At 41.3% G+C, this 23,300-nt stretch overlaps 1 protein-coding gene across 2 annotated transcripts; it reads left to right on the top strand.

Moving 5' to 3' along the window:
• Positions 1–2,574: 2,574 nt before the first annotated feature.
• ercc6 (excision repair cross-complementation group 6) lies at positions 2,575–22,023 on the top strand. Of its 2 annotated transcripts, none has more exons than XM_074645707.1 (22): positions 2,575–2,698; positions 3,638–3,843; positions 3,971–4,196; positions 4,671–4,791; positions 4,909–5,023; positions 6,367–7,081; positions 8,593–8,724; positions 9,895–10,053; positions 11,017–11,152; positions 11,399–11,569; positions 11,841–12,017; positions 15,181–15,297; positions 15,744–15,839; positions 17,245–17,463; positions 17,943–18,053; positions 18,546–18,665; positions 18,901–18,995; positions 19,527–19,672; positions 19,809–20,378; positions 20,475–20,643; positions 20,736–20,814; positions 20,914–22,023. In XM_074645707.1, exons 2-22 carry the CDS (start codon positions 3,648–3,650, stop codon positions 21,361–21,363), a joined length of 4,320 nt encoding a protein of 1,439 aa, XP_074501808.1. In that variant the 5' UTR covers positions 2,575–2,698; positions 3,638–3,647; the 3' UTR covers positions 21,364–22,023. The 2 variants fall into 2 exon arrangements, with proteins under 2 accessions (XP_074501808.1, XP_074501809.1); XM_074645708.1 differs by having other exon boundaries at positions 6,370–7,081.
• Positions 22,024–23,300: the final 1,277 nt, after the last annotated feature.

A 23,300-nucleotide genomic window follows, 5' to 3' on the forward strand; every position in this document is an offset into this window, starting at 1 on the left:
GATTTCACAGACCGGAGGAAAACAACCAATCAGAGCCGAGCTGGAGCCTGCTGTCTCTGAGCAGCTGTCAATCACTCGCAAACTCTGAACAAACGGTCAAACTAGGCAGCACTGATCAAATATGAATCAATATTCTGTTACTGTAATGCCCATTTCTTGCCTCAAATGTTTTCTGAAACATCTTGTAGTGTACTGTTTAGCTGTAAAATGCATGGATGTATTAAGAGACCTGGATACAGCGTTGGAGGCGGGGCTCCGTTCATTCCTATGAAAGTTGCTCAGTGGCGCATGAAGACTAAATTAATCGACTTCCGCCTGGAAAAGGACCTGGATCTTGGATAACATGAAACATGCGCAGTAACGTCCGCTCAGTCACATGACTCGGTCACGGGGTCCCAACGTCACGCTGTCGTCCCGGCTTGGCGCTCCAGCCTCGATCTGGGTCTCATTGACATGAACGTAGGAAAGGAAATAACTCTGGATTCGGCTATTAGTAAATTTTACAACTTTAAAACGATTTAAATGAGGGCTATTAGAGTGTTCATACTGGGGAGTTTATTTGCAGGAGGTTGCAGTATCGCCGTTTGACCACTAAAAAAGTTGGGATCAACGACCGGCGCTCTTCCTGGGGGCTTGGTAAAATGAGAAAGTTTGTTACCCGGCAGCCATGTTGAGATCAGTTGAGGATATACCAAACACCGCCCACCAGCCGGAGCACAGCCAATAGGAACGCTCTCTCTCTCTGAAATGACCTGTGATTGACCAAAGTCTCCCGTCACGGGCTGTTTTTTTTAAAGCCTGAAAACAGAGCCATGAGGAGGTGCAGAAGTCTAGTTTTCTCTCAGAACTCTTGAATTACAATATGCTGAAAGGTTATTACAGAATTTTTTTGCCCAATGTGCAAAAAACGTTCTGCCTACTGAAGCTTTAACTGGTTCCCAAGCTGATTATGCTAAACAAAATGGGTTACATGTCAAAATGTGGTCCAGATAGATCATTTTCATTGGACTGGGGGTGGCTCAGTGAGTTCCTCCACTCTCTACTATTAGTCCATGAGCCAGACCCCCAAAATTTGGCCGTCGTGCCACTTTCGAGGGACCAGGTCTCATAGTGATTTTTTTAAAGGTCTATGTCGCTAATGTTGGAAAATGCATGATAGCATTGCAGCAATGGTAGCTTTCTATGTGCTATCACTTCTTTTTTCATCCCTCCATCATTACATTTTTCCATCTTTTTTCACCATTTTACACATAGATCCAGTTTAAAAGAGGGTAACCAACACACAATATCATGAAGTCATATATCGTTGTAAAGCTTAGACTATGATCTATCCATCGGTCACATTGTCATGACACTGAGGTCAAGAGAATTTGACCTTTGACCTCTAATGCTGTAATCGGGCAAATTCTGAATGCCACTGCAGATGCCCTTATAACTAACTTCATATTGATCTGATGTGCCCATGGATAGTTCTAACATAAAGAGCACAAAAAATGAATGATGGAGGGATGAAAAAAGGAGTGATGACACATAGAAAGCTACCATTGCTGCAATGCTGTCATGCATTTTCCAACACTAGGGACATAGACCTTTAAAAAAAAAATCACTATGAGACCTGGTCCCTCCAAAGTGGCACGACCAACCCCCTGGCTCATGGACTATATACATATACCAATACAAAGCTCCATCAGACTGCAATAATCTTCCACTTTTTCTGAGATCTATTACCTCTTTCCGTTGCTTCAGGACATCTTTATTTTCTCATCTTAAAACAACCTGTTCATGTTTTTAATTTGTGTGTACTTATGATCCTCAGTTTATTTGTGCTACATATAAACTGAAGACAAACTGTTGCAATTGTTCTTTATGCTGATTTAATTGATTTGCATGTGGTCATTGTATCAAATGTTTCTTGTATAACAGCTGAGGGCTGATGGGCATCTGGGTGGGAGATGGTGAGCAAGCTGTCTGTATCTGTGTATTTGCGGTGTATGTTTGTTATGTTAATGTTGTTTTGTCTGTATGTGTTTTTGTATAGGACCCCCTCGAAAATGAGATGCTACATCTCAAGGGGCTATCCTATGGAAGTTTTTATTGGACTTTATTAGTTGTAACCCACAGAAGACATTCCACAAATGTGTACCATGATCTGCAAATATTTCACTATCCACAAACATGTATTTTTGTATTTGTGTTGTGTAAAGTCACATCCACAAAAAAACAGAGCGATTTGCAAATACGCATAACTTACTCTGTAAATACGTATTTTAAGGTTTACATGTAAAGTGATATCTACACATTTGTGCATCTATTTCGCATTTGCAGATCGCTTCCTGTGCATTTATGGGCCACATGACATTTGTAATTTTCCTCCTGTTTGTTTACAGAATTTTGTCCGTCTGGTACCGCAGCAGATCTGTAGATAATAGTTATAATCCACAGAAGACAATTCACAAATATGTAACATGATCTGCAAATAAAGTCCAATAAAAACGTCCATACTATCCTATCCTTTCAATGAATTCAATGTAATAAGTGTTGTGTGGTGGTGCCATCTAGAGGACTAGAGCCGTGTGCAGCGGTGCACCAGCAGAGGGCGCTGTGTCACACGCGTTACTCACTGAACAGACAACCGGAAGCTTCATTGACAACATGACATGAACCAGCGAGCCGGTGAGGTTGTGTAACTGCTGGGTTTGTAAGTCAATTTCTGTAATTTGTCGCTTCGCCGTTCGGTTTAATGTGACGTTAACCAGCTAGACAACACCGGTGATACTGTAGAAACGCTGACTGCCCGTCGTATGAACCGGTATCTGTCGGTAGTTTAATTCAGACCGGCTTACTGTTAGCTTAGCATGCTAACCTAGCCACGTAAACAATGAACAGCTGAGAGACTTTAATGTCTCTAACTCAGCTTTATGTGAAGGTTATAACGGTGTCACGTTACCTGACTGCTTATCACATATTGTTTGGGTTGTAGTAATATTCATTTGACCCTTTCTCCGCTTAACGTGGCTTGTTCTCAGGATAATTAGCTAGTTAATGTTAGCTTGAAGTCAGTGATGAAATCAGTGATGCTGAATGTGACACAAGCCAGCTAGTAGCTACAGGAAGGATTAGATTAAGGATAAGATCAGATCAGATAAGATAAGATATTCCTTTATTAGTCCCGCAGTGGGGACATGTGCAGTGTACAGCAGCAAAGGGGATAGTGCAGAAAACAAGATGCATCAGCTAACACAGTAAAAAAAGAGCTAAACAAAGTGTAACAAAATATGAACCATTTAAATAGAAGGAAGTATAAAAATAGGAGCAGTATATACAGTATTGACAATAAACAGACTATTAACAAAATTGCACAAGTGGAAAATGATATTGCACAGTGAGAATGAATGAATGAATGAATGAATGAAATAAATCCCACCTGAACATATCAGGTTATTGTCAGTTTTTTGGTGTGTAACGTTACCTATTTAATTAAGTTCTCAGTTAACGTGACCTTCTTTGGGTGTAGTATTAAGTTAACCCACAATAACTTCAACTTATGACATATCTTTTATTAAAGTAAAGTCAGGGCTTATAAGTATCATAACGTTAGATGTGTGTTTGACATCTGAGTGACTTACTGTGTTTGCAGCTGCATCACAATGCCTGTAGACGGTTCAGAGGACCAGGTGCCCTCCTCTCTCTCCAGCCCTGCCAGTGCTGCCCTCACCCCGGGAGGGACCGAGGACGATGGGGCTACAGGGGGCTCAGCAGTCCGCTCTCTCCCTGAAAGCAGTCAGGGCTCCGAGGCCGCTGCAGCCTATCCTGCCAACACTGGACCTGGGGAGGGCAACAGCGGTGAGCTATGCAACTCTTGCACCAAAACAGAGCAGGGATGAACATCATGAATAGCTCTGATCTGTCACACTGAGTCACTCCTGGCTATCTCATGCTTCCATGTATTGTCATCTGTGTCATGTTATAGGTAAGAGGTCTGGAGCCTTGCTGCAGATCGACCGACAGCGTATTCAAGCAGCATCTGCCAGTTCTGGAGCCGATGAACTCCAGGGCCTTGGTGTGGCTGTATATGACCAGGAAGTCCTGGAGCAAGGTGTCCTTCGGCAAGTTGACGAGGCAATCCAGGAGGCCAGTCAGGCTGCTGCTAAAGCTGAGGCTGAGAAGGAATACCACTCTGTGCTTGATGATGTCAGGTAAAGGACAATTACTGTAATAATATACTGTAGAGGCCTGAGATGGTTTTCACGAATTTTCATCTTGGCAAAATATTTGTGTTGTGTTAAAGTGTTCCTGTGAAAGTCCTTCAGTCTAAGTCTTCATAATTTGTACTGATATCAGGATCATATAATTTTGTGCTTGATGAAATGTTAAGATTGTACTGAGAAACATGTTTTTCTGTTGCCTTAAAATTAAAGATCATACTGTTTAGCAGCAGTAGTGAAATATCATTCAGTTCCTCCAAAGACTTATTTGCAGTAGCATTTTTAATCCCTGATCAGATGTAAATCGATGATGAACTAAATAGAAGTAAAAAAATAACTGTATAACAAGTGCAGTCAATTTCTCCACTCCACTATCTTCACATATGTCTTTTTGATTTAAAATAACAACAAACCTTCAAGGGGCTGATAAATATTCCTCTGTGTTTTTCATGATGTGTGTTTCAGGTCCATCACAGTATCTCTGAAACAAATCAACAAGATTATCGAGCAGCTGTCTCCCTACGCTGCCTCCAGCAAAGATATCAGTAGGAAGATTGAATCTGTCAAACGGCAGAAAGAAAATAAGGTAAAATGTTAAACATGACAATCCCTTAAATTGAAATTGTATGATATACATGATAATGTTACATTAACATAATATTGATAGTGACTCTCATGATGATGAAAACACCTTTTATTTCAGGAGAAACAGCTGAAGAAAGTCAAAGCCAAACAGAAGCGACTTCAGGCCATTCTGGGAGGAGAGGATGTCGAAAGAGTGGAAGCTGAGCTTCTGGCAGAGGATGATGAAGAGGAAGGTGAGGTGTCTTTTAACCTGTGATCCCTTTTCAATGTATTGACTAAAAAGCATTGTTCACTCATGAATACTGAGTGACATAAGGCAAAAAAAGTCTGGTTCCCTGCTCCCTATAGATAATGTAAAACCAGGGTCATGCTCAGCTCTGCCCAAAGTGTAACAAAACAAAGCAGAAATGGAAACAATGCAAAGCATTAATACCAGTTGCAGTTATGCCGGCCAAGAAGGCTATTATGTGTCATTTCGTGTTTAAGGAATTGTCAGAGAAGATTGTAAGAAAAGGCTTGAATAAATATTGGATGGTTAAAAATACACTGTATGGGGCAGTGATGGCTGTAGATGTTCATATATGTTACATCTTCAGCAGATATCAGCCCGACACACCCACCAAAATATATGTCAAAGGTTTTGAAAGGTGGGCACTATAGGTGGAAAAAAAATCATTGAACTCTTCGCTGGTGGTTTCCTTGTGACAGCTGGGTTACAGTTTAGTGTTGAAATGTTTTTTCTTCAGTTTATGTGTTGCCACTCAACATGGTTTACTGTTTTGCAATAGCCTTTGATATCTGCTTGCTCCTGTTTGGTGGGCAGGACGTGAAAACCAATATGTCTGTTGTGAAAATCCTTTATAACCGTGATGTACAACACCAAACCCTTCCAAAATACTGTCAATAGACATTTATTTTATTTTCTCTGAAAAGGACACAGTATTGCAATAATTTGCTACTGTAGTGACAATTTATACCAACTCGCTGCTGTATGATGTCTAATACATAGCCAATTCTGTTTGACATAAACATTATGTTGTCTTTTGGTAGAGCTGAACATGAACCATATAGAAACCACTCAAAATTGCAGAGGATTATCGCTATACTGTACATATCTAAAGGTTACAACCTAAAAAGTGCAGAGTTTCAGCCAAATGTGAATCTGTGTTTCTCTCCAAAGAATTCTGAACACAAGTTCATTTGTTTGTTTTTCATCAGCTTGAACAAACACATGTAAATATAGCTGGGCACATAAACGTGTACTGTGGAATTTTCTTGTAAACAAAAACGGTTATGTTTACATTCAGTGTTTCTCACCAGAATGTATTGTGTGCATCCTTGAGGGCTAACAAATGCATTTCCTTCCTCACAGAGCACAAACGTTTTTACAGCCTGCTTGCACGTAACTTTGTCCTTGTGTGTGCACGAGAGGCTAACAAAACGGGGACCTGCTAATCAAAACATTGCTCCATAATGCTACTAGTGGTTAAGAATACTCCACAGGTGTACCTTTTAAGAACTGATACTCAACAGTTCTGTATCTAACCCTGCCTGATGTGTGTGTGTGTTGTACCAGAAGCCGGGCCGTCCACACTGGGCAGCATGCTCATGCCAGTTCAGGAGACCGAATGGGAGGAGCTTATCCGGAAAGGTCACATGACTCCTTTTGGAACACGAATCCCGCAGAAGGAGGAAAAAAAGGAGCCTCGAAAAGTGATGCTTGTCGAGAACTCGGCCTTTGACCTGTACTTGGCGGACCAGGCCAAGATGGCTACCGAGAGGAAGAAAGTCCCTCTTCTAAAGAAGAAGAGGAGCTCCGGACTCAGCCCTGATAAGGCCAGGGGAAAAACCAACAAGATTGTTTCCTCTTCCAAGGACAAAAAAATGAAGAAGCGCATGCGAAAGCTCCAGATAACGGCTCTGAAGGCCCATCCTAAGGCTCGGCCTAAGGCTGAGCCAAAGCTCCCTAAACCAAAGAGGAAGCGCCACACTGAGGGAGAGGAGACGGACAGCGAGGGGTCAGAGTACCTGCCCAGTGATGAAGGCATAGATCCTGACCAAGAGGAAAGAGAAGCCATGGAGGAGGGCTTTGGGGAGGATGATGACGAAGAGTACGAGTTGAAACCATACAAGAAAAAAAGCGAAGGGAAAGGGAGGAAGAAAGTAAAGAAAAAAGAGGAGAGTGAGGAAGAATACTACCCTGAAAGTTCAGATGAAGAGGAGGATCAGAAGGGTAAAGAGAAAAAAAACAAAGATGATGGAGATGTGGAGTACTACAGACAGCGAATAAGGTATGATCATGTACTTGCTGCGATAAAATTGTAAACAGTGTTGATTATTTTGGCCCCCAGTTTTGTTATTTGTTTGCAGCTTGTGAACAGCAGATTTGTTTTTGGACTTATGGTTGGATGTAAATGTGCGATAAATTCAGCAAGTCTTCCTCTAAAGAGAATGCATACATCCGCGCCTGTAAATGACATGCTCAACAAACACCAGATTGGGCCTTTAACTTTGCATCACATTTGCAATGGCAGCGGTGCAAATGTGCTATTGTTATTCCCTTTAGTTAAGGAGAAAAGCAGTCGCTTTCTGCTGGCTCCATAGTGCAGAAGGAGAGTTAATCCCAGATGAGATTGGCAGCTGTTTCTTGACTAGGCAAATTCACTCCCTGCTCTTCTTCTCTCTCTGCTCTCACACTGCCCTAATTATCCTCCTGCACATGGTTTTATACACTCACTCACTCTAATGCTCAAATTAATGGAAGAGCAGCCCTAATGAGATTTCATATTTATAGCTGCCAAATAAATTGTGTTGGCATGTGTCCTTTTTCTACACTACAGTGATTGAATGTCAATTCAACAGCATAGACACGGCATGGATGGTGAGGCTAGCTTATATGAGGAATGATATTATTAGAGCGGGCCGTATTTGTAGTTGGGTGGAGGGTGGAGTGGGGGCAGAAAAGTGTAATTAACTGAACCAATGCTTAGTCTTGACTTAATTAGAGAGTGTGGTCTCCCAGGCCCAGCTAAAGGACCAGTTTCGTGGCAGGGTGACAGGACCAGGCCCAAATGAAGATGGATTCTTATCCTCTCCACCTCACACCTTTCTGGGGAACTCGCACTACTAATTGTCTGTATCAATCTTCATTTGCTGCGTGACGACTGTGCCTCTAACTGCCCTCTCTCCTGCACCATTAAAACTGTTCTCCTTTACATTTCCCTTTACCGCAAGGTAGATGTTCCACCGCTCAAGGGAAATACCCACAGCTCAAAACATTTGCTATCCATACACCTGTGTAGGCAAGTCTCAAAATAAATCAGTGAGTGCAAGAGGTGCAAATGGTATATCCACCCATTGGTCCATTCTCTTTACCTGCTTACGCTGCTTAGGGTTGCACGTCACTTGACCTATCCCAGACCAGTATGCATAGGGTGGTACACCTTTGACAAGTCACTGCTCTATCACAGGGCTAATGCCTATAGAGAACTCCAACATGAAACTGAATTAATTTTAAATGTCTCACTCTTTTTCAAGCTCGGATTACTACATTATTTTAATTTTGGATGTATAACACTATCAGTCATTTCAAAGTTTAGACTAAATCTTGTCAAGCAACACTGAAGCTAACAATGTCAGTTTAAAGATGAAGCAGTGCTTTGTTCTTTGACTTTTAGCTCAGCAAGTTGCCTGTGTTCACTAATATTGACTGAAGCCGCCTCAAGATCTTCACAGTATAATAGGGAAATGCATTTTACCACTAGATGTGTGCTTCATTATTATGTACTTATTCTCTTACTAGGAGATGGAGGCGACAACGTCTTCGAGAAAGGGAGGAGAAAAGAGAAAGGGGTGAGGAGCTCACAGATGACAGCGATGAAGAATTTGACGAAGGCTTCAAAGTGCCTGGTTTCCTCTGGAAAAAACTTTACAAGTAAGTTTTGATTTTATTTTATTAAGGACCCCCCATTAGTTGGTGCCATAGCAACCAGCTAATCTTCCTGGGGTCCACATTAAGCATATACAAACAGATACAAAATACAAATACAAGAATTAAAACCTCCGAAATAACTAGTTACAGATAAAACTTCAGATATGACACCTGAGATAGCATACCAAACAAAAACAAACATACAAACACCACCGCAACAAACAAATGACAGTATTAGATACAATTTGAGTTTCTTTTTAAACACTGATTTCCTAACAATGCAGCAGAGACTTTGAGGCAAATTATTCCAGTGAGAAATTGATCTATAAAAAGATAGAAGTAACACATTAGTTCTAGGATGAGGCAGTACACGGCTGTCCGTTTCTGGATCCTCTAGTGTTCCAGTCATGCACAGTATTACTACAAACACATTGATTCAACCAAAAAACAGGAATATTGCTATTAATGACTGACTTGAACATTACAAGTGTATTGAATGATTGTGTTGTGAAACGTTGAAAGTTATCTCAGATATCCACACAGTCATTTACAGATGTTGTAAAGAAGTGATAGCATTTGACTAATAGCTGTAAAACATTTAAGTGTATAAAAAAATCAGTGTTCTTTATCTTGTCTTGGTCTACAACACACCCACTGTTTCTAACAACCTTTGTCCTGAAATTATACTCATTGTTTGATCCAAACACCATAAACTTAATTCACGTACTGCTACTATAGGGCACTACTATTCATTGGTAAGACATTTTGTCAGTCTGTAGTTTTAAAACTCTTTTAAGAATAACTGTGGCAACTTTGATTTTAGCTTATTTGATAAATATAGATTTGCCAAGCCAACTTCTAATTGTGATTGCATCTGTCCAGAATTCTCTTGTGCTATTTGGCCAGCCTTGTCTTTCTCAAAATATCATGTTTGTCCCAATTTACTACAAGTGATGTGCTTTTTTTTTTTGTTGCATGGATTTGATAATAACTTATTACTGTATTAATCACTTTAAGAAAATTAACTTTTGGCTTGCAAGTACAAGTAGAATTGAACCAGAAGTACAGTGTGATTACCAGGCCACCCTGTCGTGAGTGAACTTGAATGTCCATAGTTGGCGTCATGCACGTACATGTTCTAAGTTTTTGCATACGTGTACATCACATTGTCAGGTACCAGCAGACAGGTGTGCGGTGGATGTGGGAACTCCACTGTCAGCAGGCAGGCGGCATCCTGGGAGACGAGATGGGATTGGGTAAAACCATCCAGGTCATCTGCTTCCTTGCCGGACTGAGCTACAGCAAACTGAGGACCAGAGGATCCAACTACAGGTACACACACATACACACACACACACACACACACACACACACACACACACACACACACACACAACAACAAACTGTGGCCAGAGACTGTGTGTCTGTACGGTATGAATATTTGATTAGGGGGATTTCTGCTTGAGAGTGTTCATCTGAATTATTAAACATGTTTCAATTATCAGACTCTTCACTTTCTTACTGCAGACATCAGAGAAAACACTGACACTCTGTTTGTGTGTGTGCGTGTGTGTGCGTGTGTGTGTGTGTGTCTGAGAGAGAGAGAGTGTATTAGAGTAGAGTGTCTTCATGAACACTTCAAATGAATTTTGGACTCATGAGCTGGGGGTGGAGCAGCTGTGTCACAACAAATCAACCATGGGATGCGTGGCGCAGTGGTGGTGATAATCTGGTTTTACTGCTCAAGCGACACTCGTGCATTTAGGAGGTGGAGCTCCCCTGACGGTCAATACTCTGTCTACTACAGACGCCCACAAATTGATTGCTTGCAAACTCAATTATGGCCAAGTATCAATAGCTTCCACCAGGCAGAGGTTCATACCAGCCCATTAGTGTGTCTTTATGCGTGTCTGTGTATGTGTTCGTCTGACAAAGCTCTTGTAAATCTCCACAGAGGAGCTGAGCATGTGTCCATGCACCTTCACAGAGGGTGTATGGAGCAGTAGACTTTGTAGTACGATCATCCTGCTGCATTATTGTACCTGGACACTCAACTTCCTCTATTTCCCTCATGCCTGAATGCATCACACATTGTACATGCAAGCAAAGCTCATTTTCACTTATTGGGGAAATAGCCTTTATTTTCTATAATTTGGTGTAAAAATTATGACTGTAATTTGCTAATAAAATTTGCTGAGGTTATCCAAAGTTAAATGAACCCCGGGTTCCCTTGTTACCCATCGTAATCGCAGGTTTGCAAGTAAACATCTCTGTACTGTGTGTGTTTGGTTGCAGGTATGCTGGTCTGGGCCCGACGGTTATCGTGTGCCCAGCTACAGTGATGCACCAGTGGGTAAAGGAGTTTCACACCTGGTGGCCTCCTTTCAGAGTGGCTGTTCTACATGAAACCGGCTCGTTCACCAGCAACAAGGTAATTGTGTGTTTTGATTTTCATATTCATAATTTAGTTAGAAAGTTTTCTACAGGGTCTTTCTTTCCTCTGGGGGGCACTAGAGGTCTGTTTATGCAAGCATCATCTCCTAACCTTCTCCCCTCTTCACCTCTCTCCTCCTCCACATTAAAGTAGATGCCCTAGTTTGATGCTCAAGCTACCAGAGATGGTTAGGAATTGCACTGATGAAAACCTGTACTGATCTATGTGCTTTCTCTGTTGCAGGAAAAGCTTATTCCAGAGATAGCATCATGTCATGGTATCCTGATAACCTCATATTCGGCTGTGAGGAATCTGCAAGACGCCTTGCAGCGCTACGATTGGCACTACATTATACTAGACGAGGGCCATAAGATCAGGAATCCAAATGCTGGAGTCACAACTGCCAGCAAACAGGTATGGTTTCAAACACAGACGCTTACATGAACACACACATTCTCAGCACAACACTTTAAGCATACAGTAGTAATGATATTTACTTGTGAATACATTTAAACTTTGCTGAGTTGAAAAAGTAATACATGCCTTTTTGTGTCAGTTATTTAGATTGTCCCTCTCCACGTTCTTACCTATTTACTTCCATTTATTCTTGTACAGCAATATCAAACGTGCTCGGACATCACGTCGATCTTTAGGAATGTATAAATTGTCTCTTCCCTCTCTCTAGTTTCGCACTCCCCATAGGTTCATCCTGTCAGGATCTCCCATGCAGAACAATTTGAAGGAGCTGTGGTCTCTGTTTGACTTTGTCTTCCCCGGCAAACTGGGTACATTGGCTGTCTTCATGGAGCAGTTCTCTGTGCCGATCACCATGGGAGGATATAGCAACGCCTCACCTGTACAGGTACTGGAACACACACAAATGCACAATTAGGATTGGTTTGATTTTTCTGAATCCTTATCCTCATGTTTGAACTACGAAGGCTACAATAAATCCATCAAGAAATGTCACCCCATTTGAGACTTGGGACAGATTTTCAGAAGATAAGGGCAAAGCAGAAACCAGGTTTAAAGACTCAGCATATGGAAGTCATTGTGCTTTTTCTTGTATTTTGGATTGTACAGTTTGATTGAAATTGACTTTTTTTCATTTAAAATTAGAACAAAGTTACATTAAGAAATAGAATATGATAACACAAATAACCATAATGCTTATTTCCATTGTGGACCAAAGTTAATGAGAAGGGAAGAAAAAGGTTGCATAGCATTTAAACAGTACAGAATGTCACTGTTTTACATTCAAAGCCTCTCTTGAGGTTTTCATATCTTATGTCGTCATCACCCGTGATTTGACGCTATACAAAAATAAATTGATTTGATTTGATTTGACCCTAAAACAAAATCCTCAATTGGAATAAAGTGATTAATTGGATTAAAGGTGTTTTATTAAATCAGCTTTCTTTAATGAATATTTGTGTGTGCGGTAAGCGGGAGAGCAAATAGTTTTTGACCGCAGTGAAAATGTATTTTGCTAAAAACCAACAAATATGATTTGAAGCAGAATATTTTGTTAGATAAAAACATGTTGAGAATTTGGGAAATGATTACATATATCTTCTTTCAATACGTTTTTGACTTTTGGACTTTACAACGCTCTGGAGTTATTAGAAATGTTCGGATCACACAAGTTGGAAACAATCCTGCGCAGCCACCACTGGAATCTAATTCTACAAATAGTATAATACTATTCGATACTGAGCCTGTTTGTAACCGGTACTGATAAGTTAACGTTCCTTCACTTCACTTGTCTGTCCTCTGCTCCTCTCTGTGTGTGTGTGTGGAGAGGCTAAGCCCCGCACTCGGTGAAACACGGGAGCAAAGGATATTAATAATTGTGTGAAATTTTAGCAGCGATGCTCATAATTCTGCAGTGGCGAATCACTGATTAGTGTAGCCTAATCTGTATCTGCAACTGTGCAGAAATACCGGGTTTAAACAGAATGAATAGACATGAAAAAAAAGAAGCTGTGCAGCATTTGAATGTTGATTTAGAATTTGAATGTCAACGTTGTGAATGAAGCTTGAAAGCTTTGAACTATTCGGTACAGGCCTATCTTTAAGTAAACCTATAACTGTAGCATAAGGAGAAGGAATCGGCCAAGGGCTGAACTGTCACTTGACAATGGGGATGCACCGATCTGACTTTTTCAGTCCCGAATTAATAAGCTGTATTCCACTGGGAACAATCTTTTAAGGCAACATCAGGCTTGACTTAAACATTGCTTTCTCATTTTTTGTAAAACAAAATGTGACCAATAAATTCATAGATATAAATGTATTTAATTGTTCTTTATTATTAAAATAATAAATCGTACACCAGCAACTTGGTAAAAAAATCGTCAAAATTAACAGGAATTACAATTAAAGTGTATAATGTATATAGTATTTAAACATAAAATTGAATTGAATAGATCAGTCCCATTGTCATGATATCCGATGCAGCTATTTGAGTCAGTATCGGCCCAATATCCAATCCGGTATCGGTATCAGTGCATCCCTACTTGACAACACTAGTCACACACATGTGCGTAGGTACAATTTTGGAGAGCTAGATGGAAGCGAGTCAGAAGGAGAGATAGTGGCGCAACAGAGCCATAAAGTGCAGTGCAGGATAATGTAGGCCCATGCAAAGGAACTTCAGTATATCCCTAGTGTGTGTGAGAGAGGGAGAGGCTAAAGTGGAGAGCCAGTGAGCTAAATTGTAGCCCTTTGTCATTAGTGCTCAATCGTTAATAACCCACTGACTGTATGGATTTAATTATTTAAGCCGGCTATTGATGCTTCTTCCGCTGTCGATAATAAAAACCTTTACTAATTATTAATGTTATTAAATGGTCAGAGAGGGCTAAGCCCTGCTGCCTTATCCTCTTCTCGAAATTCTCAGAACAGCAAAGCAGGCCCTCGGCTGCTGTTCATGTGTATGTACACGAGATGCATGTAAAAACGTATGTAGATGGGGTGGGGCTGGATTCGGGATCCATTACTGAAACATGCGTTTGCATCCCCCTGTGAATCCACTCAGCAGCTTGTGCAGAGATCACTGGATCATCTGCTGCCCTCCACTTCTTCTTTTCCACTCTGACCTCCACTGAGCCCTAAATCCCACCATGTTATTGTCCCCTCCAGCTTTGCAGTGTGTCTTTGATCCCTCTGTGGACCCCCAGTGAGTTAACGTTTAAAAGGCTAACTGGCCTTTAGCACTGACTCTGGAGGAGGCGTAGCAGGACATTTGCCGTGGGACTCCTAGTGTAAGGTGGGACAGAAGCTCCCCTTCTGTTTCCAATGGAGCTGGCCAGTAGTAGTGATGAAAGAAGAGGGCTTCGTCCCTCGAGACCAACAGCACTCTGATCAATGTTTAATGGCTTGTGCTGCTGGGAGGGACAGCAACATGAGGGAGGTGATGAGAGAGGGCAGAGGAGGGGCTAAACGACGATCATGCCTCAGGAAACATCCACACTGACAGGTGTGAGTGTTGAAGTGGTCGTTTGACACACTGAACATCCACCGATCCAACTCTTTCAGTCTCGATAGCGATAGCGATAAATAAGCTGCGTGCCTCACTGTGTGGAAGTGACTGGGATCATTCTGTTATGTGTAAGGCAACATCAGGCTTGACTTAAACATTGCTCTCCTAACTTTTTAAAACAAAATGTTACAAATAAATATAAAGATATGAATTTACTGAATTGTTATTTATTATTAAAATAATAAATCGTACTCCAGCAACTTGGTAAAAACTCTTAAAAATGAACAGGAATTAGAATTCAAGTGTAAACCTTTTTAATGCAGCAACAACTTGGTCAAAACTTAAACAGGAATTCTTTTTTTATTAATTCTAGTATACGTATATTGTATTTACTAAATAAACATCGCTCCATTGTCACCGTCACCGATACCCGATCCAGCTATTTGAGTCAGTATTGGCCCGATGTTGATCCAGTATCGGTATCGGTGCATCCCTGCACTGAACAGAATGTTTTAAGCAGTTTATTTGTGTTGTTTTTCAGGTCCAGACGGCATTTAAGTGCGCATGCGTGCTGAGGGACACCATAAATCCTTACCTGCTCAGAAGAATGAAGGCAGACGTCAAGGCCAATCTCTCCCTACCTGACAAAAATGAACAGGTATTCATCAAACTCTTAAGACGTTTGACCCTGTTCTATCTAAGTATTGAACAGCCTCTCACGCTTAGTTCTCTTAACTGGGGAGGTGTTTATCTGATTGGATGTGACTGTATGTGCCACGTCTAAGGAGTTTTTGATGAATGTGCATGGCCCTTGTCAGGTGAAGCCAGCTAATAAAGTCCTAGTAAAGTAAAAGGAGCAGGTATTCATTAAGGTGGCTGGTCCCTGGTCTGTCCGCGCGGCTGACGCTGGTTGACTCCTCAGTCCACTTCAGCTCATTAAGTCAGTCCCTCGGGACAACCAGTGGTTCCAAAAACACGTTGCTTCCCTCTAATTTCTCTTCTCACACACTGCACTTCATCAAGGGGCTTTAAAGCGGTGCCTCACTGCTTATTACACACGTTTTACACTGTTGTGTGTGTCTGTGTGTTTGTCTGTATGTGTAGGTTCTGTTCTGCAGATTAACAGACGACCAGCGGCAGGTTTATCAGAGCTTCTTAGATTCCAAAGAGGTCTACCAGATACTTAACGGGGACATGCAGGTAAGCCTCGCTTTCCTAGTTAAAGCTGGTTCGCTGTGTTTGTTTTACGCCTCTTCCATTTGGGCTCTTTGTGTTGACCCACACTGCATTATAAGGACAACAAGAGCAAAACTCTCGGTCAAGGGGAAGACTTCCAGGAACAAGACTTGCCTTATTCATTATTTAACCTCCTAACCGATGAATATCAGTTCACCTCGCTCGCTCACAGGCATTGTGTATTTTTATGCGCTCTTGTACACTTAAAGAATAACACCTTGAAGTGGCATCAGTGGAATTAATTTTTTTTTTGCCAGGTACATTTTGTTAAACCCCTAATAGCTTGACTTTAGTATTCTTTAAGATGCTCTCTTTAAGGAAGCCGTGTAGTTGTTCTTCTCACATTAGCTAGACCCTGGAGAGAGAGAGACTCGACCATTTATCACCACTGACCAAATGGACGTGGTTGGAGAGCCAGGGGTGACCACTGCAGATTGTGCATACACACGCACACACACATATGCTCTTATAGACATATTCAGTGGTCACTCTCAGTCCATTAACCACCATTACTAATGCAGTGGCCGTTGGGCCTTCATCAAGAAACACGGCCTTTATTGTCCGTAAATAAATGATGTAACTAATTCCTGTAGACTAAAGTAAATTTGTTTGTTTAAAGGTGCAACGCCATAAAATGCTGTGAAATCTACCAAGCCACCAATTTCTATTTGAAAACTGTCAAAGTTAAGGCAATAATAGCGCGTTAACGCAAATTTGTTTTAACGCCACTAATTAATTTCTTTAACGCATTAATGCAATTTGCAATTTTTGATTAACCTCTTAAAAATCTGACGGGCCCCTGTCAGCCCGACCATTATTTAATCTTTCGGAGGTTGTAGCGGGCTCAGTTTTATAGCTAGAGTGAAGATACTGGCATCATGAAACTAGAAAACCTAAGGAATCCATCGTCACCAACCATGTCATACTAGCTTGTCACAAAGAATGCTAAATAATACTCCAAACGTACGCTAAATCTTTGCGAGAAAAAACTGGCATGGCCATTTTCAAAGGGGTCCCTTGACCTCTGACCGCAATGAAAATCTGACACTGACAGCTGTTTGCCATGTTATGATTTCAGCACATTTGTTTTTATGCTAAATGCAATGTGAGGGTTTCTGGACAATATTTGTCATTGTTTTGTTTTGTTAATTCATTTCCAGTAACAAATATATACCTTTGCATAAAGCAGCATATTTGCCCACTCCCATGTTGATAAGAGTATTAAATACTTGACAGATCTCCCTTTAAGGTACATTTTGAACAGATAAAAAATGTGCAATTAATTTGCGATTAATCACGATTAAATGTCTGTCGATTGACAGCCCTATTAAAAACCTTCGTTCCTTTTTCTTTTCTGTGTGCTCTTTAGGTATTCTCAGGTTTGATCGCGCTACGTAAGATCTGTAACCACCCGGACCTTTTCTCGGGCGGGCCCCGGATATTGAGGGGAATCCCAGAGGACCAGCTAACTAAGGAGGAGCACTTTGGCTTTTGGAAACGCTCAGGGAAGCTGATAGTGGTAGAGTCACTGCTGCGACTGTGGTTCAAGCAGGGCCACAGGGTCCTGCTCTTCAGTCAGTCTAGACAGGTGAGGAACACGTTGCTCTGACTTTCTGATTTACCTTTCAATCACTTTGCTAAAATAACAGTTAATATATATGATATATTTTTTAGAACGGTTTGTGTTAATGCACTTTTTGCATGGATTTTTGAATTGGCAAATGCGTCAAATTTAAAATGATTTATCTTAAATTGTAAATGTTGTCTCTGTATTTGCTGCTGGCCACCTGCACCTTATGTGCCTGTAAAACTGTGTGTGTGTGTGAGAGAGAGAGAGCGTGTAAGTGAGCGAGGCCCCAGCTGTTGCAGTCAATACCAATGAGATTATACCTCAGAGGGAACCTGAGACCCTCCCTGTCGGTATCTCTGTCCATGTAATATTAATCTGCTCTAATCCTTTTAGAGATAATCCAAACCTCAGCCGCTCTTTTCCGCTCTAGGTTTCTCTCCCCGTCTTCCTTCTTCTCACTGTCTCTCTGCTGTCTTTATCGTCTCCCTCCTCTCCAGATGTTGCACATCTTGGAGGTATTTTTGATGGAGAATAACTACACGTACCTGAAAATGGACGGCACTACCGCAATAGCTTCCCGACAGCCCCTCATCGCTCGCTACAACGGGGTAAGGATTATTCATCCCTAATGGCTTTAAGTGTTTCCCATGAAAATCCCGTCCTGAGGGACCAAATGCTTCGGAGGAACCCTGCACACCCCGAGGTGGAAACACTAATTGATGACAATCTGTTGTTCAAACTGGGTGTACCTTTTTGTCTCTGTCTTCAGAAGAAAGCTTTTAAAGTTATAACTGATAAATAATGATAAAAACCCTTTGATTCTGTTAAACTGCATGGCAAAATGTTTCATTAATTTAGCGTTTAATGTGTTAATATCTAATGCAAGTCTGACTTTTTTTCACCTCTGTGGGGAGAATCAAGTTACCAAAAGTTTAGATTTATCTATTCTCTTTAAATAGGGTTCAATTAATAACATGATATTGTCATCTTACAATTTATTTTTAAGAATTAACTAATGTAATTTATTTATATGATTATGAAAAGGAGTATAAAACTGTGCACATGATGATCATTAATCACTTGGCATTTTTTTCCTGCAGGACAAATCCATTTTTATCTTCTTGTTGACCACTAAAGTCGGAGGTCTGGGAGTCAATCTGACTGGAGCCAACAGAGTCATCATCTATGACCCAGACTGGAACCCCAGTACCGACACACAGGTTAGACCGATGCACACACTCAATAGTTCAAATAAAACATTTACGAGGTGCATTATTTCTCATGGATTTTATTTGATTTAATTCTACTTATGTACTTGAATTATTTGCAGCTTAAAATTACCTACATTTCCAGTTCCGGCTTTTCCTTATTTATTTTAAGCCTAAAAATACATTGAGTGTGTGTTTCAGATAATGTACTATAGTCGTTTATTCAAATGTATTGTGTTGTTCACAGGCACGGGAGCGAGCATGGAGGATCGGCCAGACGCAGCAAGTGACGGTCTACAGACTGCTGACTGCAGGAACCATCGAGGAGAAAATCTACCACAGGTCAGAGTGCAGTTGTTCTTTTTATGTTTGGCCATAAACACTTCACACACACACACTGTGGTATTCAATCACAGAAGTCAATTAAAAAGGGGTTTAAAAAAGTCCCGCACTGGCTTTTGTGCTTTCTCTAATGCAGTCTTGTATTTTAGTATCTTTCCATTGACTTCACTCGTTCGTGAATATTGGTAATGACATGACTAATTGCTCACATCACTGCTGTATTACTACTTGCACTATCCCAGTTCTCCGTAATTGAAAAGCTTTCCTGCATTATTAAATGGCCAATCTAGGACTTGTAAACTGTTGCTCTGTTTGGTTTGGGTCTGTAAAGTGCCTTCAAAAAACAAGTTGAAAGAACTGCAGGGATTCTATTTTGATACCTACAGTTGTGCGGTTAACTAATTTTCTCATCCATCAGCCAAACTACTCTGTGGTGACAGATGATCAGGGTTGCCTGCTGAGGTAAAATAACAAATTGCACACCAGTATCTAATTGTAATCTAATTCTGTATTTTATCTGTTGTAATTCAGGCAAATCTTCAAACAGTTTCTGACCAACCGCGTTCTGAAGGACCCCAAACAAAGACGGTTCTTCAAAACCAACGACATGTACGAGCTTTTCACGCTGTCTGACCCTGATGGAGCTCAGGGAACAGAGACCAGTGCCCTATTTGCAGGTCTGCAGACTTTTCTTGTTTGTTTATTTTGTTCTTACCAGAGAAAAATTTTTTTGTCCAATTATTAGATTATATGAATTTTTTGACTGCGTTTGGAAGAATTCACCTAGCAGGTTTTGTTTTGATTGTCATACAGGTACAGGCTCTGATGTCAAAGCACCCAAGAAACCTCAGAGGCCAAGGCCATCACACACAGTAAATAGTATACATAAACACTCCTCAGCAAACCAGAATGAAACTGGTGCAGGCAGCAGACAGTCTGCAACAAACATTCCTGCATTGGTAGATGGAAACTCTTCTCAGTGCAGTAAAAACTCTCCGGGTAAACAGACAGACAGTCAAAGCACCAACCAAAATGGCTTGGATGTAGAGCCAAATATTTCAGCAAATACACAGCATGCAGGACAAAATAACAGAGACTGGGACGCAGCCAAGCCAGCAGTTAAAAACTCATCCAGCTCTCACCACAAAGACTCTGCGCTGACTAGCCCACAGAAACACAGGGAAAAGAGGAAGCACTGCGACTCAGCAGACTCGGACAAACGCAAACATAAGAAGCGCAAACACTCCAAGGATTCTCGGTGTGAAGGCCACCGCATTTCTCACTTGGTGAAGAAAAGAGCCTTTGAGAAAGCGGAGAGTGAAGACAAAGAGACGGAGAAGAAATCAGACGATTACGTCTTGGCGAAGCTTTTCAGGAAATCTGGTAGGCTTTTTTGTGCCCAAACCCCATCAGCCACATCAGACATGGTTTATTTAGTAAGTCTTGCGAAACAATAATCTTCTATGTTTTCTTCTTCAGGTATCCACAGTGTGATGCAGCACGACACCATCATGGAGTCCTCCAACCCTGACTATGTTCTTGTGGAGGCAGAAGCCAACCGGGTGGCCAAAGATGCCCTGAAAGCGCTGAAGGTTTCTCGCCAGAAGTGCAGGCTGTCCTTCAGTAGACCCCCTCCTCCACCTGCGAGGTACACAGTCTCACACTGACACACTGTTTCGAGCTCCACTAATCTCATGTATAAAACAAACATCTTAGTTTTTCCCTCGTTTGTTCTCTCAGGAAACGGTTTGGACAAAAGAATAATTCTCTCCTGGTTGCACCTTCTGTTCAATCGAGCCCCATTCCGAGCAAATGCAAGGTAACAGCAGTGTTATGATGAAGATATACAGTATAGTTATGGCACTTATTTTGCTTTTGCGATGCCATGTTGTGTTAATGAATCTGTTTCTCTCTTTAGGATGCTGCTATTGTAAAGAAGTCTGTGTCAAAGAAGCCTGGTTCAGGAGCTCATTTCAGTGGGGAGGGCGTTGAAAGTGACGTAAACTCCACCCCGCTCTCCTCCTCCTCCCTGTTGGCCAAGATGAAAGCCCGAAATCACCTCAGCATACCCTCCAGCCAAAGAGAAGAAGAAGAGGAGGAGGAGGACGGCGGCTCTGGTGCAACAACGAGCTCCCCCCCAGCGCTGCCCACCGAGCATGACGAGCTCTTGGTGGATGTGCGCAACTTCGTAGCCTTCCAGGCAAATGTGGACGGAGAGGCCACCACCCACGAAGTGCTGGAGTATTTCAAACCGAGACTGACCGAGAAACAGGCGCCTGTGTTCAGAGAGCTGCTCAGAAGCATCTGCGACTTCCACAGGACTGCTGGTCAGGAGGGCATGTGGAGACTGAAGGAGGGCTTCCGCTGAGTGAAGCACAGATGAAAGCAGAGGAAAGACTGAACTGTGATGCATATTAGAGTGCTCGAGTCTGGGAAGCTCAAGACCAGAATATCTTTTTGTTCATTTGTTTATCATCACATTCTGTCAAATTGAGATGTTTTAACAAAAATACACGGATCACACTACATTAAATTGGGTTTGTTATGAAAGGACCATATTGTAGGAAAGACATGTTACTCTATCATTATCACTTGAAGGGAAAATCTGTTGCAATGTGAGTCGGTTTGCGATTTGTGCTTGTTCATAGTTATTGCTTCTATTGCTGTTCATTGTTCCTGGTTATACTTGAATTCACTTGTTTTATATCTGCCTGTAAGTTAAAACTGTCTTACCTTGAGTAATGATTTACTCAGAGATATGTGTTGTTCACTTCCGTATTCTTTGTCGAGCCTCACGTGTGTCTGATTTTGTAATATGCGTCTATGAGATATAATAGGGGAGCAGTGTGTCATTTTGTAAATAGGACCAAGTCACCATAGATTTTGGGAGATTTTGTAATGACCAACTTTTCTTACTGACTTCAGTAATATTCAAATGAGCTACCTCTAATTATTTGTGGACAAATTGGCAAAAAGCAGAGTAACTTAGCGGCCATGTTTGATAAAAAAAATAAAAGGCTATGGTGCACTGTTTTGCATTTATTGTATGTAATAAACCTCTAACTGCTTGTTTATCCCTGTTTGATTATATCAACAGAATTAGAGTAAATGAAGACCTATTTGAACAAAATAATTTAAGAAATAATTGTATTTCAAAGTAGATGATCAAGCTAAAAAATTTACATATTGGGTTAAATCCATATACACCACAATAATGATTTTATTATTGAATTTGATATATCAAAAATGAATATGATTCAAGTTCACTGTCCTAGAAAGACCATTCCTGTGTTACATTTGTGTGTGTGGATATGTGGAGCTGACCAAGGTCCTGAAATACAGTTTAGAAATCCTGTAAACATGGCACTCAACCATAGTTAAAGTTAACTTGTAAAATTGTTTCTAACCAATGAAGATGAGAGTGTAATTTCATTTAGCCACTTAAGCAACCTTCAGAGGAGAGATGGAGAGGAAAGCCGCTGACAGGAAGCAGACACACACACACTTCAGGCCTGCTGCTCTCTTGTCAGAGTTGTCTAGACCAAATATTGGGATAAAGTTATCAACCGTTATTTGATTTCAATTTTCTCCACGCACCTCACCGAGGTCATAATAACAACTTTATTTTCAGTGGTGCATAAATTAATTACGCGCATTTAATAACTAAAATATCATTATATTCCCCCTTTAATAACATAAACGCTGCACGCCAGGGAAAGCCTTAATAGCGCGGGGCCCTGTAACTGGCCATTATCCGCCTGTAATGATATTACAGAACCAATTACGCGCCATTAGAAGGGATTTTCTGCACTTTATGTGGTTTAGTCCAATCCCGCACTCCTCTTCTAAATTTCAGCTGCTTCTCGCAGCCTCATTTTGCCTCCACCTCAGAGACGCGTGGCGTCTGCGCTCCGGCGTCCCAGATGCGCTTTAAAACTAATTGAAAGGGTCCCGCAGCAGATCATTTATCTGAGGAAGCGAAATAAATCGCGGGACCCCTTGCTGTGAACAAAATCAAAAATTTGGCCTTGTGAGTGCTCTACATGCGCAACCCCTTGTAAAGTGGAGCCCCTAACACACCCTGACGAGCCATTAACCGAGCCAACAGTCAATCTAAAACCCAAAAGCAGTCATCCTCCTTTTTTTAATATATGAAAGAACCAAATAAAAAAGTGCAGCGGGTATGTGTGCATGTTTATGGTTAGGGAATATGCTTGACTCTGGAATAACAATCACTTGTGATGAATTTTTTTGGCACCAGAGCAGAGCTGCAGTTTGCCACCCTGGGTATCTCCTCTCTCTCTC

This window comes from Sebastes fasciatus, chromosome 9, assembly GCF_043250625.1.
Source record: "Sebastes fasciatus isolate fSebFas1 chromosome 9, fSebFas1.pri, whole genome shotgun sequence".
Lineage (NCBI taxonomy): Eukaryota > Metazoa > Chordata > Actinopteri > Perciformes > Sebastidae > Sebastes > Sebastes fasciatus.

What these genes read in the sequence shown, in the direction of transcription:
- ercc6 (XM_074645707.1), top strand. Translation starts at nt 3,648, where the DNA reads ATGCCTGTAGACGGTTCAGAGGACCAGGTGCCCTCCTCTCTCTCCAGC. An exon ending in TACTTAACGGGGACATGCAG is followed by an intron (nt 15,840 to 17,244) that starts GTAAGCCTCGCT and finishes TGTGCTCTTTAG; the next exon opens with GTATTCTCAGGTTTGATCGC. An exon ending in ACCCCAGTACCGACACACAG is followed by an intron (nt 18,666 to 18,900) that starts GTTAGACCGATG and finishes TGTTGTTCACAG; the next exon opens with GCACGGGAGCGAGCATGGAG.